The 20,146-nt window shown below is 37.6% G+C and overlaps 1 protein-coding gene across 1 annotated transcript in view; it reads right to left on the bottom strand.

Moving 5' to 3' along the window:
• LOC124155943 overlaps positions 1–20,146 on the bottom strand; it is a 190,364-nt gene that overhangs the window by 23,539 nt on the left and 146,679 nt on the right. Inside the window, exon 3 of the mRNA XM_046530173.1 lies at positions 10,617–10,749. Within this exon, the coding sequence (XP_046386129.1) occupies positions 10,617–10,749 (133 nt within the window). The remainder of the gene's footprint in view (positions 1–10,616; positions 10,750–20,146) is intronic.

The raw sequence follows: 20,146 nt of genomic DNA on the forward strand, positions 1-20,146 counted from the left end.
GAGACGATATAGAGTGGCGCATCGAAGCAAGATTTTGATTTTACGCAGGAATTGTCAACCGACCGCTCTTTTACGCGCTTATTTTTTGATTATATATTGCCTATCAGCAAAAAATTAAAAAGAGACCTTACACCAAGTGTCAGATGAAATGGACAATCCAATTAATGGAAAAAATTGTTCCAATTTCACGATGCTGGCCAGTATTTAGTTTACATGGAATATAGCTAAAGAATATGGCATTCAAATGAAATGCCAGCGTTACTATTTGAGAATACCACCTCTATACGAGGAATTGCTATTCCTTGCCATCATTAAATCCAAATTGATTTCCTTTTTCATTCCCGAGAAATATATACCATTCCGTTCCTTCGTATCATTTTGTTCTCTTTCGTATTGATTTATTGTCATTGAGGACCCAGCTAGTTTCCTAGGATGCTTCAGAGTTCCAAAACGATGGGGTGATGAATTTTGCGTCTGAAATGATGCATTGGTGTATGCGAAAATTTTATGACAAAAAGTTCAACTTCATAAATTGTAATTGTCTCTATTTATTGAAGATTTGATTCAATCAAATTCTTACGGAGAACTCGGGCCTAACATGCGAGTGTCTCATACGTAAGTCTACCACTAATTATTTCAGTTTCTTTCACTTGCCTTCATTTTGGAACTTGTACTATTGCTAGACTACGAGATATTTTAATTTCTATTATCGTAATGGAAGCTCATGTGTAGCGAAATATCGTGACCTCTTGCCGTCGGACAAATGCCTATTTTATTACAAGGCTGGTAGGATAGTTTGGAATAGGACGGTTGGTATCGTGCGACTAAAGAGAGGTATGGGGCAATAGGCAAGATTAGGCTGGAATGAGTGTTAAATAGCCTCAGCAGACAGAAGTGAGGGAACTGACGCCTACCACAATTCTGTGGCCTCCTCATACTTCACTCACGTCCTCCTTCCCACACTGCAGGCTATTTTAAGCACCGTCCCCCGAGCTCCGTAATACAATTACGTTTGTTTTTGTTAGCGGGTTGAAGCATATGCTCGCGTTGACTCACTTCGGATTCCCTCTCGGGCGGAATGTCGCACTCGGGTTCATTCACTCGGGCTCTTTCAATGTCATGTGGCATGGAAACGGATGAACTTGAATCATTCATGCGGTTAGGGGAACTGTAGTGCATGCGAACTTTCGATTTCGAGCGTTAGAACGTTAAGGATTTCGACACGAATTTGTAGGTAAGCATTACGTTAAATTTTTAAATGCTTCCCGTCAAATTTTTCATGAACTTGAATAAATTTTTATGAAAACGGGATTCATCTTTCACGTAGATGCTTGTCTTAGCAGTTTCCATGTTCGTTTATATTTATCAGAAAAATCTATAATTTTTAAAACAATATAATCCATTCCCTCAAAGCAATTTATGTGGGTAGCCGAACTGTTAGATATTTATTTAAACTTATTTTCCGCATTTTTTGAACTCTTCGCTTAAGAATTACTTAGTATTAAAGAAATTTCTTGTGGATAGAGATTTTAGCTTCAATTAGGTGCAATAATTGCATGGAAATATTTGCATTTTCCCCCCCGTGGCAGCAATACCAAAACGAGGAGTTGTGGGGTATGCGGGGAATGGGGAGAAGATAATTGATATAATGGAATTAAAGAGACTTACATATTGAAGATACAGTAAATATTTTTGGAATATTTAAATAATAATAGTATTTACTCTCATTCCCTCTCTCTATTCTAATTTTTCATTGCTTCTCCCGGGAACGCATCCGAGTATGGTCTGCTACAACTTTATATGCTGCTAAGTTGATGAAACGTATATCATTGCTTTACTTTTTTTCATAGATTACATAGATTATGAAAATGCCCATGCTAATTCGTGCATTTAACCAGTTACATGCAAAGGTCTCTGAATCACAATATTATGCCATGTTCCATGGGTATTAAGGTGCCGCTATCGACAATGCCATTTTAATATGTGAGGGAAGTGAAGGAGGTGTACATAGAAATCGGTCATTTCGCCAATTGCCGCGCGGGGCATCAAATAGTAGTCGGTAGCCCGTGGTCATCACCCTGTCTCAGGGTAGTCGCGTCTGGAAGTGGAAGCTGGGCGTGTGGATGAGTGGCAGTGGGGAGAGTGGGGTGAATGGGAGGTTGATGGCTTCCACGGAGCTGCAATGCAGCGAGCGGTATGTCGCAGTGTGTCATTCGCTTCCTCGAGGAATGAGCAGGAATCCAGCGTCTGGTTTCTCCCTTTTTAGGGCGCAGGAAGTTTAAAAATAGCTCCAGTTGACGGCCGCGGCAATTCATCATTCTAACCTATGCAAAAATGCAGTTTTTTCCTCACCATTGAGAATGTGAGCTTCAATTTATTATTTTAGGTCGCATTTTACACTTTTACCCCGTCATGTGTGTCCGGTGTTCGCTTACACCTAAAGCGAGAGCCAACGTTTTCCGCTCAAAGCATTTTTCCTGGCTTCCCTTCTCCTCTCTATCCTAATATTTCATCATTTCCCTCGGGAGCACAGCCGAATAAATGTGGGATGCCATAATTTTATATGCTGCTAAGCCACCGAAGCATCTTGTAACTTTTTCTGCACCCAAGATAACAAACGTTTGGGAAGGGCTGGCGCCAGAATGGCCTTATTCTTCCGACGTCCGCCGAGTAAACAAGTTTATTGACCCTCACTCTCAGGAACGGTGCATCAATAAGTCAATCTCCTCTACACTGGATAGTAGTTTGGTCAGACGGGGGTGAAAAGAGGGTTCTTGCTCGAACGTTAAATGCGACTGTAATCAAATTATAGAGATCTTCGAGGATATGGATGAAATAGTCGTGATTCTGAAATCACTGTTTGCTTCATCGATTTTCTTTTTAGAATTTCAGTTATAAATTTTTCATCAATAAATAATTTAAGGATCTTGTACTATAGATCGTAAATGTGGAATTAACGGCTTGGGGATGATTTTTTTCAAGGCTCACAGGCCTAATTTACTGCTTTAAATTACTGCCGCAGTGTAAAATGGTCAAAGCTTATTCAGTTTTATGGGGGTTGTGTCAAGAAAGATAATTAATTATAGGCGTCTGAGTTTATGGGCTTCTGTGTCATAAACGTGGTGCATTTAAAAACGGAGGATTAAAGCCTCGGAGTCTACATTAACTAAACCACTTGAGGAAATTTGAAAAAAAATCAATTACATCATTTGAATGAAGTAGTCGAAAGAGGAAATATTTATGTATGTATATCCAAATTGGGCTGCAGTTAAAAGGACATTCAGTTTCTCGATATAGGAGGCCACCCACCTTTCAGATTGTGTGGAAATCGGACAAAGCTTGCGTAAATTTACTTTATTTAAGTCTCTCTGTCGGAGTTACTTGAGTCGGAGGAGTTCTTTGTGAATGGCATCCAATAAAAAAAAAAACATTTCACCCAAGCGGGAATATACATAGCTTTCACTTTCCAATTATTAATTCCGTACGGATTATAATCTTCCTTCCATCAACACTATGTTTCAGCTAAATCATCTTTTTCGAAGTTGAATTTCATTTCCTTTCCCTGAATTTCAAGAAACACATATCAAGGAGCATAAAGAAGGTGTATAGTTTAATTTTATTTTCCTGGAATCCGACGTAATGGTAACGGGCAGAGAAAATGGAGGCTGATATCAACCGTACGGTTTTAATAACATGAGACTACTTGTCAATATATTAGCATTATGACTGCGGAGTTCCTAGAAGGTAATTCTGAAATACTTGGTTGGTTTGGATGGGTGAGGGTAGAGCTCACCCCGTAGGTACTTAGCCACTGGCGTGTGAATGTCACACATTAAGGGTAGGGAGTCGAGACAACTATTCTTCACTGTTTCTTAAAATTCACTGGAGAGATATGAAATTTAACATTGAATAAGAATGATATAGAAGAAATATCGGGTTAATATAGGGGATAAAATCCGTACTTAAGTAATTTTTGGAAACTTAATGCCATGTATAAGCCTAACAAGGACTACAATTTCAGATCAATGTCCGACTACAGATGATAACTTAAATCAGTTACAAGCCGTTTCACAAAAGTGGCTTTAAATATTTACGTAAGAAAGAAAACATTTGCATTTAAAATTCTTCAAGACGTACACTGCAAGACACTAATCAACACTAAACAAGATCAAGAAAAGGAAAAAACCTCACATTGTTATCTTCGTCAGATTTGTTTGAAATACTTTTTGCGCAATATTTTACCTTTGGTGGTTCGAATTTATTTTTATAAAGACAAAGATAATCTCTTTGTCCACATTGAGTCATTGCTGCCAATAATTTTAATTTAATGAATCCAGTACCTAAAAAGGCAAGCTTTTTTCCTCGTGGATTATGTGTGCGGATATGAGGGTTTCTCGAGTGCGGGCGAGTGGCCTGCGATGTGGGAGGAAACGAGGAAGCTCGATCGGTGTTGATGGTGAGAAAGTGAGAGCGTTTGGATGTTCAGACGTTATCCACCGGCCAATGCAGGCGTGGAGGGGGCGGGAGGAGTGCGGTGAAGTGTTGGGAGATGACTTGGAGGGCAATGTGGGGCCGTTGTTTTGACTGGATAAAGAGGCGCCGTTGAGTTTTCCAAGGAGGATAGACGTGCTCCTTGAAGAGGGCCGAGGAATGAGTGGAAGAAAAGAGTGGAGGGGCCGCAATCGAGAAACTACCGAGCCATGTGCCTCGGCTGAAGTTGAGATAATAAGTATCTGTAATCGCTACAAGCGAATCGGTACTCGACTAAACGGATGTACCTAAATACTTCATAACTTAAGTATCGAGTTAAAGTATTCGCAAGTACAAGGAATTGACATTGAAATTTAATACAGCTAGGAGTAGGTAGTACTAAGTAACAGCCACTTAGTACTTGTTAATGAAATGTTCTAGTGTGAGTTGCATTCGGCACCGTAAAGTATTCTTTCAACCCACCTCCAGTATGAAGGACTTCTAGGTCCCAATAGGACTCATCCAAACCTGTGATGGCGGTTTCGAGGGCCGCGCAACGGGAAAATACGTATTGTGGAATGGTCAAGTAAAGTTTACAAGCACTATTCCCGTTCGAAAAGCCTAAACCAGACGATCACTTTTTATACCCCTGCGAGTTATCGCTCCACGAATATTTTTTCAATGAACACGAAGTTGATAGCTATTGAATGATTTCTTACGTTCGTGGCATATCTCATTGATGGAATCCATTTTTTCGGCGCGACTATGTTATATTTCTTCATGTTGAATAATTAAATAGCGTTATAAATTTTCATGTGTAACTATAGTCAAACGTTAGCCTGTCGACGTGAATTTATCAAATGTCTAGTCAATATGAATGGTTTTTGCTAATGACTCCCTTTCCCAATCTCCATCGCTTTCCCTTGAATTAATCTTCTATTACCTTTTGCCACTATCCTTCCACCCCCACAGACCTAGTATCTGTACTTCTTGTATATGTACCACGTGATGTCGCTTCGCAAGGAAACCGGATTTAAGTTGTGAATGCGAAATATATGTACAAAATTTTTTCATTCCAACATCATGATTAGTTTTCTCTGGCCTCACAACAGATTAAACAGTTTTTAAAAGCAACGTTCCCATATTGAGTCTGCCACCGTGATCAGGCCACAAAATGGCATTTTTTATTAAAGTGAATTCGGTATCCAATTCAATTATCAGTATTTTCCTTTCGTTGCTGTGTACGTCGAATGCTTCTATGCTCCTATATTTATTTGATAACCGAGGATGGGCTTTCCGAAGGAACTCAATGTAAAACCGGTTTCACGTTTGACATCGTACCTCTCCAGTTGATCTCTATGACCTCTTTGAAGAGTCCATCCTCAATATTGAAGCTATTTGGGGTAACTGGGTGTTTCCGAATTGAAAGAGACGGTCTTTTGTGAGACCGTTCCACTACTACCTGAGAAAATATGAATCATGGCATTCCTTACGGTGGCCCACTGGCGCAAGTTATAATTTCACCAGCTCAGCAAACAGAAAAATGCTTAAAGATAAATAATTGGGGAGTGCCTAAAGGCCACTTGTCTACAATCAGGCTCATTATCGCTTAATAAGGTGGAGGGGAAACCCTCAACCCCTTCAAATGCACCTTATCCCGCCGTTGCTGAGATTACGCTTGTACTTGAACACGTTCTTTTTTAAAAGAACACGAAACTTATCAATTTTTTTTAAAAAGCAACTTAAACTAAATCCATTTACTTTTTCTCGTTACCGAACTTATCTCTGGTTATGTTCCATTCACATGATTACGCCACGATCTTTTCTTTCCCCGCGTGTTTCCCTTGTGTGAGAGAAGAATGCTTCTTAACCTTTTATTCGCTTTCCCGACAGTAAATTTGATGGAATCTGTGGAATTTAAAGAGGCAGCGGCACTCCTACGGTCCGAGGTGAGGCGAGAGGGAAAGATTTGCTCAGCGCAGTACGTTCTCTTCCGAGTCATCCTTTTAGTTTTTTTTCTCCTTTCTGTCTTGTCTCTCTCCCACACCCCTACTTAAACTTTTGCATAACCTTTCATTCTACGTATTCGCGCGCATCCCTTTACTTTCTCATTCTCCTTTCAATTTGTCGCTTCCACATCTTTCTTTATGTCTCCCATAAAATGCCTAATTTCATGTCCGTTGCCATATGCAGGTTTTACTTTCGCATGAGGGGCTAAGATATGCGTGCAAAATTTCTCAGTTTCCGGGTTTATTCTCCCTTTCTAATCGAGCCTCTGTTGATCGTGAGAAGGGTAGGTATATTAATATTATAGGGTGACCATTTTTCGATGGTTTTTATGGCTTGCACATCTACTTTGAATAAAATAATGGTGAATGCAGTGAAGTGAAGATGCTTCGAATGCAATGATGCAGTCGAAGAGTTTTGGACTTAATTCTTCTATGCTTCCAAGTGAGTATTTTATATGTTACGCGCATAGTCGAGGCCTCATCATCAAACTCGGTAATTTAGATCGATGTTGCATTGAATTTTGATGTAGTCCCTACTTTACTCCACGATATTTACATTTTAAGAAAAACAACGAAAGTGTCAATGCTAGGCACTTTTTGTATGTTTACTTTAGGTAAGCTTTTTACCTTCGATATATTTTTTCTTATATATTTGGTGCGATAAAGGATGAATATTACTTGAAATATAAGGATGACGTGGTGCACAATTTTTTCATGCGCATTGAATCAGAAAAAGTGCTTCAATCCTCATTATTTACGTCTACTATTATCATCACTAGTCTGCAATCCTCAGATTGGTTTTATGCAGCTCTCCACTCAATCCAGCTAATCTTTTCTCACTTACGCATTTATTCTCTTTCACATACATGAATATACCACATTCCATAAAGAGTAAGAGTAACTTGAGATATCTATCTATTTTTAATTAAAAAAATTCTTAAAATTTTGAAAGCTCCCCTTGGCTATTTCGATTGGATTGTAAATGTTATAGGCAGCAAACACTTGGGACCATAATTATCATTTTAGTGTATCTGACTAAAGAAAAGGGCTTCGAAGGGGAACCCTTGCTATCACTGTGATTTAGGGTTTAAACTATTACCGAGTATTAGATCTTACCGGAACTAAAATATGCGAAAAAATTTCTGATGATGTTTATAATGTGCGCATCTGACCTGGATTTGATAATAGAAAAGAGATGGAGAACCTTGGATGGTAATATCCGTAGTTGCCGTGTTTTTCATTACCACGTTTGGCATATTACGAATTTGAATTACGAATATTAAAATATTCGTAAAGAATAGATTTTTCTTTTGATGACGTGCTACGGCCCAAAACGGGCCAAATGTTATAATAGTCTCTTCAAAACACTAATATCATCATAGCAATGGTTTTACTGCTCATAGTTTAATGAGTTCTTGCCTCGTTTTCTAATGCACTCTTAAAAATCTCCGCCTCATCAACTAATTTGCAGCCATAGACCGTCGCGAGCTCTAAGGTAAATGAAAAATAATTGACTCGGCGAGGGTTCGCGGTCACGTGATAATATTCTTTAGTAGATCTTAAGGTGCTATTTGAAACGTACTTTGCATTTTTCTCGTTTCCTCTCACCTTCTTTTTCTCTCCTTAGCTGCTCCCTTCAGCTATTTTTCATCCTTCCCGTACAATGGTAAAGAATCCGTAGTGCCTTGTAGCGGACTTTCAACAAGGTCAAGATAAATAAACACATTTTTAGGAGTGGAGTGTGTACATGCGAGTAAGATGTGGCGGACAAGCTCCTCCCTTTACCTCTCATCTCTTCCCACCTACTCACTATATTTTTCCCTCTCCCAAACCTCCGTTTTTTCCGGCAACCTACGCTCGGCGAAGGGATCAAGTCAGCCCATTCCATTATTAAGTCCGGACACAGGAGGGCCACAAAACCTCGGTGATGGTCATTGTGTAGAGTGGAAAGTCTCATCCCGGAGATGAGACTCGTCTGGGGACAAATTCACCGGTTCCACTCATTGCGGTTGTTGCAAATACAATTGACACGAACGCGAAATTGAACGTGTTCTCTCTAAAAAGTGTCTCTTACATTTTTTTCCTTCTTTCTTCCAACCGCTCGTAAAATCGACTGGGCTCTTGCAAGCGTGGGTCCAAATCGATCTGATGGGAAACATCGAGAATTGGCCATCGGCGTGCTCCTTCGTGGGTGGCGAATACGAAAACGGAAAATTCTGCTTTCTTTGTCAGAGAAAAACATATGTTTTTCCCTGAAGACACCGTTTTCGAATTTTCAGCACCGTGCCGCGATTTCTCTTCGTGCGAACAGCGATGAATTTAATGCATAAAGCTTGTTCGAAAAGTAAAAGGGCTGAAGGTGAAGGGTAGAAGATAGGTATAAAACAAGAATCTTTTCGACGAGAATGAAGATATGTGAAGCTAAAGGAACGTTCTTAGACACAGTGTGTGTATTTCTGAGTAGTGTGAATGTATCACAGGTAACTTCCATCGGTCACAATTGATTATATTCGCTGAGGACCTTGACCGTTACTGTTTTTGGCGCCATATTTGAGGTTTTCTTGGGAAAAATCGTATTATCTCTCTTTGCGTCCATCTGGCGTTAAAATTCCTCGTAAAGTATTAAAAATTAGTAAATTAGTTCCTTTTTTCACAAGCAGGTTTTATATTACCGTCGAATAAAGTTCACTACGTTACTTTCAAACGTGTTTTAAGTATTTACGGGAGTGATCAAATGCATCCAATATTACCGAGACCAGCCTCTGCAAAATCTCAAACAACGGTCATTAACAATTAATCCAACTATTCGATGATTTCTGAAAAATATGATTTTAATTATTCTGATCCTAATCCTTTTCCGATCGAGGTTCTATAGTAACTGAAATCTGCCTATTTTGCATCATGGAAGTCTTTACATGTCCTTTTAAACTTCAATTCACAATCATAACATGAGAGCTTACTCTTAAGGCCGCTATACACGGTGAATGATCATGCGAATGATCATGCGAATGATCATGCTGAATGATCATGCTGAATGATCACGTGATCATTTACAGGATCATGCGAGCAAAATAGAACATGTTGTAATTTTCACTGAATGATCATGCGCATGAAGGTTCATTCGCGAATTGTTCCGTCATACACGGTGAATGATCATGCCCATGGTCATGCTGAATGATCATGCGAATGAAATCATTCGCCGTGTATAGCGGCCTTTATAACTAACTCTCCCATGTGCTATATTTGACTTTAGGCTGTTTCTCTGATGTAGCAAGCATTCATAATGTAAAAACTAGTCGTTGCTCTTCGTGCTTAGTACTTACTATAAATATATATTTGTACTCAACGCACTTTTTTCATTTTGGGCTATTTTTGTGGATAGTTTCCCTAGTAAATGCTTTTACCAACGTTTTGGAATTATAATTTAACCTCATCAGAGCCATAAAGACGTTTAAATCCAGGACACATTGAAATTACCCTTAATCGAAATCAATATTTAAATGGCATGTCAAGAATATGATAGATATTTTCCGCAATCATCTCCTGTTATCAACTTATGTCTCAGTTTTCACTATCCTCTCATTTTTGGCAGATAGGATGCTTGAAAAAAGCCTAAAGAGATAGGTCGCAATTGCTAAGTTCGGTGAGTCATTTGTGAGTCGTTAAAATGAAATCACCTAAAATAAAACTAACTTACCAGTTTACATAATTGTAATTTGCGAATTTGCATACATTCTCATGCTGAAAAGCAATTAATGATTTCATTTTTTCTGATTAAGTGAAAGCAGCTTTTTGGATTTTGTATAAAATAAAAAAATGTTAACATTGTTGTAAGCGACTATGTTCTATGGTGGTTTCACAACATATTTTTTGTACTAGTGAAAAATATATTTCAGAATCTTCGGCGAAGGTAATTATTTCATTGAAGGCATACATCCAAAAGACATAAAAATGAACAGAATAAATTAGCCAACAAATAACATGCTAATTCCTCAATTCTCCCGAAAATCGCGTCCAGAAGCATTATATTTTGTAACACTTGCAGAGTTGCAGGTAAGATTGAAAACTTAAAGAAAATAATGAAGGCTTTTAATGCTATGACTGTACGTTTAAGGGAAATAATAATGAGGCACTCACTGAATTTTTCCTCCGTCTTGTCGTCGTCGGCCAGCACCCTCCCACTGGCGTCTACGCTCACGTGGCTGCTGCTGCACTGGTTGTAGAGTCGCACAGATCGCACCATGGAGGGCACCGCCCCACAGATGACCACCTGAGACGCCATCCAGGCCGGAAGAAGAAAGGGGGAGAGAACAGGAGGAAATGAGGTCAAAAGAAGAACAAAATGGTAAGAAAATGCCTGCGCTATTGTCACTTGCTATTTTCATACTTTAGAAATTAACGTGATGTTTTGCAATCAATATTCCCTATTAGTTTAGTATAGTGTGATCCATAATTTATTGTGATTCCCAGTCGCTTTTATTCTCCATGGAAAGAGTTAATGAGAATGTTAAGGGGAATAATGATCGTTATAGAAATTCACCAAAAATAATTTTCATAGTGCATATATATTAAGGGGACGGATAGATAGTTGGGAAGAAAATATTATTGATCCGGAATTCTTTCTTATCACTCATCTTGGTTTATTATTTTCACTAGAATTTTTATTGATTAAGGACATACAATATCGCTCAAATCACTTACTCAAATCACACGCTGTTTGCGAAATAATTTATCTCTGGATCTTTCAGATCGTAATTATATTTCCTAAAGTCGAATTTCCAGAAAAAATGCCTAATTTTGAATTTAAATGCTCATTAAACATTCAAACGCGAATTGAAACGCAATTTAAGGGGACGGATAGAGTTTTCCATGAAGCACGCATTTATCTAAATCTAGCAAGCAGCGAGACCATGCGCAAACATGAGAACTAATTTAAAGGTAGGCACATTAAGAGTATTCTATTTAAAGAACTGAGTAATTTATTCTAGATGGTATTGGTGAAATGATTTCGTCGTTCTCAGTCAGAAGATTTATTTTTGTGCAAGTAAATGCTGACTTGAAGGTATCTAAGAATATATTAACCAGTTAATGTAAGCCAGTTTGCAGTATCCTCTCATGTGAGTCTTCTTTTATCTGCCCCGTAAAATTGGCTCCTCATGGAACATTCACAGCCATGAATCAGCCAAAGATATGCCTTGATTTGCTGAGCTTGCAGGAATAAGAGCGGAGCTTGCCAGAACGTATAACCTCCAGGAGAGATGAAATCGTAGGATACTTTCGGACCATTTTACTTCGCGGTAAAATTCAAATTCTTTCCAAAGACACGATTAAAAGGGGGAATAAATTACGCATACGCGCTCCTTTATCGTAATCAAAGATTTATATCCCGAAAGGGTAGCATAAAAATCGAAAAGCTTTTTCGCGCATATTATTCCAAGAGGGAAAGCGCTGATCGTGAAGTAGCACTGCAAACAACGGCAATACTAAGTTTCTCTTTATGTTATCTATAATAAACAAACGGATCTATCTTTGCGTGCTTTGAGCACTGAAGAAATGAGTCGGGAAGGGAAAATGAGTTCGTGGCAAGTGTCGTTTGCTGGCTTGAGTTAATTGGGTTGGAGCTCATTGGAATTCTTGAGTAGATAACCCTGCGATTACCTTATACTCGTGTACGAAAGAAGTTCTCTCCGTAATTAGAATTTTTTTTGCCAATAAACTGTGAAAGAAGTTAATAAATCAGGATAGCTTGCCCCCTTCTCGTTTGTCTTATTAACTCCAACTAACGTTATGATTACAAGTTTTTCAGATAGTTCCAATATGATTATTATAATGAAGAAAAAATATTCTTTCAAACGGAATCACAATTTAGTAGCTATTCAATCTTGTGACTTATTTATTAACTCCGATGAATGGATGAATATATTTAGATTATCACTCGGAAGATAAATGGAAATCTTCTTCTCAAGCTAAGACACTTGTAAGTATGGCGAAGCCAAATTTGTAGAAAGGCCCAATAGAAAACAACATCAAAATAGCCTGACTACGAAACTGTGAAAGAAGTTAATAAATCAGGATAGAAAAATTATAACTATTAATTCAATGGTTACAATTCTACTCGGCGTTCTTATTCTTCAGTTTGAAACTCGTGAAGCCAATTATTATAGTCCTCTTTGCTATGGCTAACTAGCTATATAATTCCGACAAACAATTTTTATAAAAACGCTTGAGTCATTCGTCAAATCAAAGTTGTGATAAATAGCCATGAAAGTATGTGACCGGATAGTAGTTCCCAAATTAGTCCAGGAAATGAAGCGTTTTGGCTCGCAATTTTTTCAAACTGAATCGATTTTCTTGAAATTTTCACAATAAGTAGGGAATATACCAAGAATCAAAATCTATATCATGCCGACGGGCGCTTTTACCCTGGGGGTGGTTTCCACCCCATCTCGGGGGTGGAAAATATTAATTATATTTTGACTATAGGAATCGATAGAAAAATGAATTTTAAGAATAAAATGTTCTTTCCATTTTTTGCGTAAAATTAATACTTTTCGAGTTATTTGCGATTGAAAGTAACAGTTTTTTCACGAAAAAATCAACGATTTTAATCGATTATAGGCAAATAACTTGAAAATTATTAATTTTATTAGAAGATTGTGAATTACAAAACTGTAGCTTGTAAAAAATTTAATAAAAATCTTATTTTATATTTCCTTTATGACCAATTCGGACCGAGCTACAACTTGTTGATGGTTATCTATTGTTTGTCATAAGCTAAATTTGAAAGATTCAATACCAAATAGCGGGAAAAATGTAATTTTCGAGGAAAAGTATGTAATCTGTTTAAAAGTGTTTTTAAAAAACTTTCTTATAATGAGAAAAAATATTTTTTATCATGAAATTTGAGCGAGTTATGATTAAAAATAAGATCAGTCCCTACTTTTTTGTACGAAAAAATCAGTGAAAACAACTCCTTATTACCACAATAGACAAAATTGATCAATGCCCTTCAGTATTTCTCTTTATTTAAGTATTGTTAGTTGATCCTAGAAGTTTTTTTAATTTATAACTCTAAATTTTGAAAAAATTGGAGGAAAAAGTGAAAAGTCATTTTCTACAATTTCGTTAAAAATGCTCTTTTTTTCAAAATAACTAAAAAAACTGGAGATATGAAAAAAATTCAAGAGTAATTAATTGTGGCTTCCTACTTTCAAATAGTTGGTGTGTTTTAATTTTCTATACAATAAATATTTGGTGAGATATTGATAATTAAAACCTCTATTTCCAAGGGAGCTCCACCTTATTTAAACCCTTAAATCCCTCCCCTTTAAAAATAAATGACTCGAAAAAAATTTAATTCACATGACCTTGTAGTCAGTAAAAACCCTACAAAATACAATTTAAATGAACTTTCTATCATAAAAAATAAAGGAGCTATATTTGAAATACCAATCAAATTTATTTTCGAAAAATTCGAAATCCACAATTCAAAGAATAATATTCCTCATAATCAGCATATACTTTGTGTACTTTACGTTAGAAGCTAACGATACACTCAAATTTGCTACAAAATAAACACACATACCCATAAGATGTATATATACATACACATATGTGAGTATGTGTGCTCTCGCTTACAGTGACCTGTGAGCATGCATGTGGTGGGAAGACTGGAAGCCATACAGTCCCCGTTTGATTGTGTTTCATGTAATGTCTACATAAATGTACATTTATTTGTTTATGTTACCATGACGAAGTTTGTTCTGTTTATCCTATTGTTATATATTTTCTGTGCTGTGATTAAAATCATGAGAGAAAAAAGTGAATACATAATAAAAGGAGTTAGAAAGTGAATAAGAAGATACAATGTGATAAATAATTTTTATTTTTAGGGTAAATAATTTTTTTTACATTAACCCCCAATAAGGGTTGATTATTATGGGTTGAAACGCCTAAAAATTTTTTTCCAAACAAAAAAAATAATTAAACAAATAATTTAAACTAAATTTTACTCGTATTTAGCTTTAAAATATAATTTTTTAAGTTTCAGCTTTTAGGGGTAGTTTTCACCCCTAAAAAATAAAAGGTGCCCTTCGGCATAATATAGATTTTGAAGAAGGGGGTATGATTAGTCTAATCCCAACTATTTATGCAAATCGATTCGGTTTGAAAAACATTTTTATAGGAGGTATGATCAGTATAAACACAAGTTGTTATGCAAATCGATTCAGTTTGAACATTCTTTTTTACATTAACCCCCAATAAGGGTTGATTATTATGGGTTGAAACGCCTAAAAAATTTTTTCCAAACAAAAAAAATAATTAAACAAATAATTTAAACTAAATTTTACTCGTATTTAGCTTTAAAATATAATTTTTTAAGTTTCAGCTTTTAGGGGTAGTTTTCACCCCTAAAAAATAAAAGGTGCCCTTCGGCATAATATAGATTTTTCCAAACAAAAAAAATAATTAAACAAATAATTTAAACTAAATTTTACTCGTATTTAGCTTTAAAATATAATTTTTTAAGTTTCAGCTTTTAGGGGTAGTTTTCACCCCTAAAAAATAAAAGGTGCCCTTCGGCATAATATAGATTTTGAAGAAGGGGGTATGATTAGTCTAATCCCAACTATTTATGCAAATCGATTCGGTTTGAAAAACATTTTTATAGGAGGTATGATCAGTATAAACACAAGTTGTTATGCAAATCGATTCAGTTTGAAAATTCTTTTTTACATTAACCCCCAATAAGGGTTGATTATTATGTGTTGAAACACCTTAAAATTATTTTCCAAACATAAAAAAATAATTAAACAAATAATTTAAACTAAATTTTACTCGTATTTAGCTTTATAATATAATTTTTTAAGTTTCAGCTTTTAGGGGTAGTTTTCACCCCTAAAAAATAAAAAGCGCCCTTCGGCATAATATAGATTTTGAAGTAGGGGGTATAATTAGTCTAATCCCAAATTTTGGTGCAAATCGATTCAGTTTGAAAAAATTGCAAGGTTTTTCACTTTTATGAGCTTCATTTCCTGGACTAAATATGTGTAACTGAATTTGTCTTAAGATGAAAGATCGTTTACAACCATCAGAATCCAATCAAATAATAATACACCACTATCATGTTTCTATTTCATTTCGAAGAAAGATCTTTTCTAAGTTAAAAATATGTTTGAACTATTAACCTCCCTCTAAAGACAAGATGGTTTTCTATTGGGATTATTGAAGCCTTGCGTGGAGTAGGAAATGTAAAAATAAATACTTAAATGGTAATCAGTGGTTATAGAATTTCATTTAAATTCACTCAATTGACGACCTTCTTGCAGGCTTCGTTGCAAAATAGAAATTTCAGATGAGATACGCGGACTTCCCCCCACCTGACGATGTTATACTCAGTAAAGTTATGTTTTAAAATCGATTCCAGTGAAATTTCTAAGTATTTTGTAACTATTGTGCATAATAATATTAAACTATCTCTTAATGGCTGGTTGCCAGCTTATTCTGAGAGTAAATATACCACTGCGACTTAAGTATATTCTAACTTAGGCATAAGAGTATATACACATGATCATTTGCTTGATGGCTTTCGAGGTGATGATCTTAATCAATTAAATCCTTTTCCGAGTTTTCTGCGGCTCAGATAATTTTTTCTGCAACATACATTTTGTGCTGGGAACTTCTCGGAAGACACTTTAGTAAAATTAAAATTGTAAAGAGTCTTTACGATTTTCATTTTAAGCAGTCGATGAGTTTATTCTTCATTGTGCAACTAATTTTGTCAAATCACAAAATATTTGGGAATGAATTCAATTTTATCCTATCCCGGCTTACTTAATTGATTTTAATCTGGAGTATTGATTGTATTTCCTTAACTTAAAACGGGGGACCGTTTTAAGTCAAGGAAAAAGTAAACTCTCCCTGGTTGGTTTTCGTTTGGAGAAAGAGGAACCGTTTCAGAGGACCCATTTTCAAGTTGCCCCAGAGCGCGCGGGCCACGAGTCGCATTACAAGGCATTATAATTCTTGACTGCCTAACAAGTGGCATCGCACGAATGTCCCCAGCGGGAGAGCTCCCGCGAAACCCGATATTCGTAAGGCGCACCGCCAACGGCGGCGTGAGAACGTCCGCACTAGTGCTATTTCCATTCAAATTATGATGGCGCGCCACCACGGAAAATCTAGCTCGAAAAGCCACTCCGGGGTTGAAAAGGAGAAACTTCGTGCTCAAATAAAAGGAGGATTGAAAATGCCCTGACTAAGTTTATGCCCACCCACTCCTCTCGTATTTTTTTCTGTTTGGGAGCGTCTGGAAGGTGGGTAGAAAAGTCGAGTTTTAGTTTGTCACTCAGTCAGTCGGCCCGTAAGGGGCGGGTCAGGCTAGTGGCATACTCGGTGATTTACCGGAGAAGCGTTTTCGCAAAGAACGGTGGTAGGAATCTGGCCCGCGCTATAGGGAGTTTCATGCCCGGCCATGGTGTGGTAGCGGCGAGAGGTGGTTGTCGGCTTCTCTCGCTGGGTCTCTTTCGGCAAGGAGAGGGTGGGAACCATGGGGAGAAAGATTATTTGTGAGGAGTCCGCCAGGGAGAACCTGTTCCCCTCTCCTGAGCGGAATCGACCCAAAAATGAAGCCGTGGGACTCAGATGTGGTAGTCCACCTTTTTTCTGTGGCCAGACACTACCTCTTCAGTCCGGCTCATAAGTAATCCATGCCGGCCTCTATTATTTTCTGGACAGGAGCGCGTGGAATATCATTTACCCCGAGACTTCGAGGGGTCGACAATTGTTTGAAAGGATACGGCGTGGATGACGGAAGGGGCTGGCGCACGGTACCCTGCCCAAAAAAATAACTCAATGCAACCCCAAATGGGTGATTTTTGTGAAAGATAAGGTTGGAAAAAGAATGTTCTGGGATCTTTGTGCTCTGTTGTGGAAAAAACTTAAATTTATTCCAAAAAAAAATGAATATATATCGGGGTGGCCTTAGTGTTATTTGATTACGGAGACATTTATTCTGGACCACCTACCTGAGAATACCGAAAACATAAATATTTACGCATTGGAGAACATACTAAATTACTGTCAGGGTATTAACCCTGCCCGGATACACAAATTGCAGCAGTTTGTTACTATATGGTTTCCGTCACTATTATGCATATGAATAATAAGTGGGGATAAATAAAATGACAGGGTAGGTGTGGCAGTATTTGTAATTCTGTATGGATGAGGGTTTCCTAGAAAAAATATTTACCACGTTTGCGTCGAAAATCGAGGTGTGAAAATTTAAATTCCTTCATAGGATTTGGCGCGGTTAAAGATGTATCAATTTTAGGTTTACAGAGGCGTAAGCACTCACGTATTTACTTTTTTCAATTGAGATCAAAGCTCTGTCGTAAGAATACAGTATTGTGAATCTATTAATGATTTTTGACAAGATTCTTGGCGGAATAAACAAAGGATTCACTTTTATCATCAAAGGTTTAGTGAATTTGATTACTATTCCTTCTAAAATTGAGGTATAATTGAACAAATTGTTGCGGTTCAGAATTGTCATTCTTTATAATTCATTTAATTCTCTTTTATATTATTTATTTTTTACTGGATATAACGATTTCCTTTTTGTGAGTGAGCCTTCTTCATGCAGGAAATATTTTTGTGGCAAACTATCTTCAGAAATCGTCTTAATCTCTTTTGTCTGGTAGAATGACAGTTACTTTTCTTCTGGAGAAAGTATGCCTTATTCGGAGGCATGGCACACATTTCATTCAACTCGCATAGAGTTTTGAATCCTATTTTATACCGGCCAGCAATTTAATTTTAGCGTCATTAACTATTAAAATGCGCATTCTTGCGTTATTTATCGCATTAATCACATGTACTTTGCAGAACTTGAGCTACCCTTAACTTGTGTTAGCTCTCTGCATGAAATCATTGAACACACTCTCTTGCACTGTATATAACTCAGGTCGTAAACTGACCTAACGAACAAAACGTGCTGATATCAAAGTGAGTAACCAAGGTGTTACGTGCGTCACCACGAACGTGCGCTCCCGAATTAAACAAATCCTATTGACGCAAAAGGAGGAAAATAACAGGAAGTCATCATGCAAATACTCGAATACGCAGACAATGATTAGGAGAACGCATTACTCCCTCTCGACCGGTCGTAAATTATTTTTTTGTGACGTATTAATCGTTTTAAATATAGTTAACCATGCAGAAATTTCCAGTATGCATTGAGTGGGACTTTTTCAGCTGTTGTATGTACTTCAAACGAGAAAATCTTACTTCTGAGAAAATGTCGAGGTAAAAGTTTCAAATTGAAATATTTTCTTAGGCCTACTCTACACATTCTGAAACTTTCATCATGAAATCAAAATTTTTAACGAGTCCCAAAGACCTATCGTTGCTTACTGGTGGCTTGGGTAATGTCTTAGGACCGCCATTAGGTATCTAACCGATCCCCCAGGGTGGCTGAACGAGACCAAGGGCTGTCTTAAATTCTGAATTTATGCATCCTTAACATGATTTTCGCTGATCGATCTCCATCTCCCGTAATTCACGAAAATGAGTGATGTTCCTATGCACAGAGCTTACAAGGAAACGAACGAAGAGGACTTAACCTGGGGATCAGCAATACTCTCATTCCCTGCACTTTGCTTCGAAGTGAACGACCGAAAAGTCACTGAAACTCCAAGTGCGACTTTACCTCCATTTCTTAGTCCTCGTCACCATATTTATAAGATTTAATTTAGTAATTTACTGCTGCTTAAAAATATGTTTTACTGAGAAAACATGCTCTGTCGCAAATCTTGCTTCAAGCCAGAGGTCGGCAGCATTTCCATGCCAGCATTCTACTCTCACATGTAGCGGAGAAAGAAGTGCATATATTCTCCGCTAATTAGAAAGCGGCAGTAGTCTGGATTACAAGGCTCTATCTGTCTACCGAGAAAAAGAGAGACTTCGAATACCAGTCGTAAGAAGGGACGTGTGAGAGAGCGGACAGCGGAGGCGGTCAGGCAAGGGCGCCTGTCGGGAAGCCATGGCGGAGATACGAGCGGGGGATGGAGGCGTGTTAACGGTCAGTCTCCTCATCGTGGAGCCAGAGTTTTGATTCTCACGCCATGAGGACGGATGACCATTAAGCTTTTTCATGAGGCGCCACCCTCATTTGTGCTCCAGTCTTCATTTTTATGCAGGCGAGTCAAAAACTTCATGTGAGGGGACCTGATAGAGGACATTACCCGGGTGGATGGGTTGAGATCGCTTACCGCCATGCACTGTTTGCTTTCGCAAGCATCTATGACAAGGGTCTTCAACCCACGGCCCGCCGGCAAATTAATTGCGGCCCCTAGAGGCAAAATAAATATTTTATCGCGCCACACAATATAAAATATATATGGTCACACTCTTCAAAAATAAACAATGTCAAAAATCGCATTGATTGATTGCACTTTTTAACCAATAAAGATTATTGCACTTTGATATTATGTTTTTTTATTGGTATGGTGGTGAAGTTATATAGATCATGGCCCTACGGACGATGTGAATTCGATTTTTGGCCTTCGCATTAAAAAAGGTTGAAGATCCCTGATCTGTTGGGTAGATGTCTCTCCAATCGCCGCATGCTCGCATCTCGTACTTCTCTCCTGTCACAGTATTCGCGA

The sequence above is a fragment of the Ischnura elegans genome, chromosome 3 (genome assembly GCF_921293095.1).
Source record: "Ischnura elegans chromosome 3, ioIscEleg1.1, whole genome shotgun sequence".
Taxonomy (NCBI): domain Eukaryota; kingdom Metazoa; phylum Arthropoda; class Insecta; order Odonata; family Coenagrionidae; genus Ischnura; species Ischnura elegans.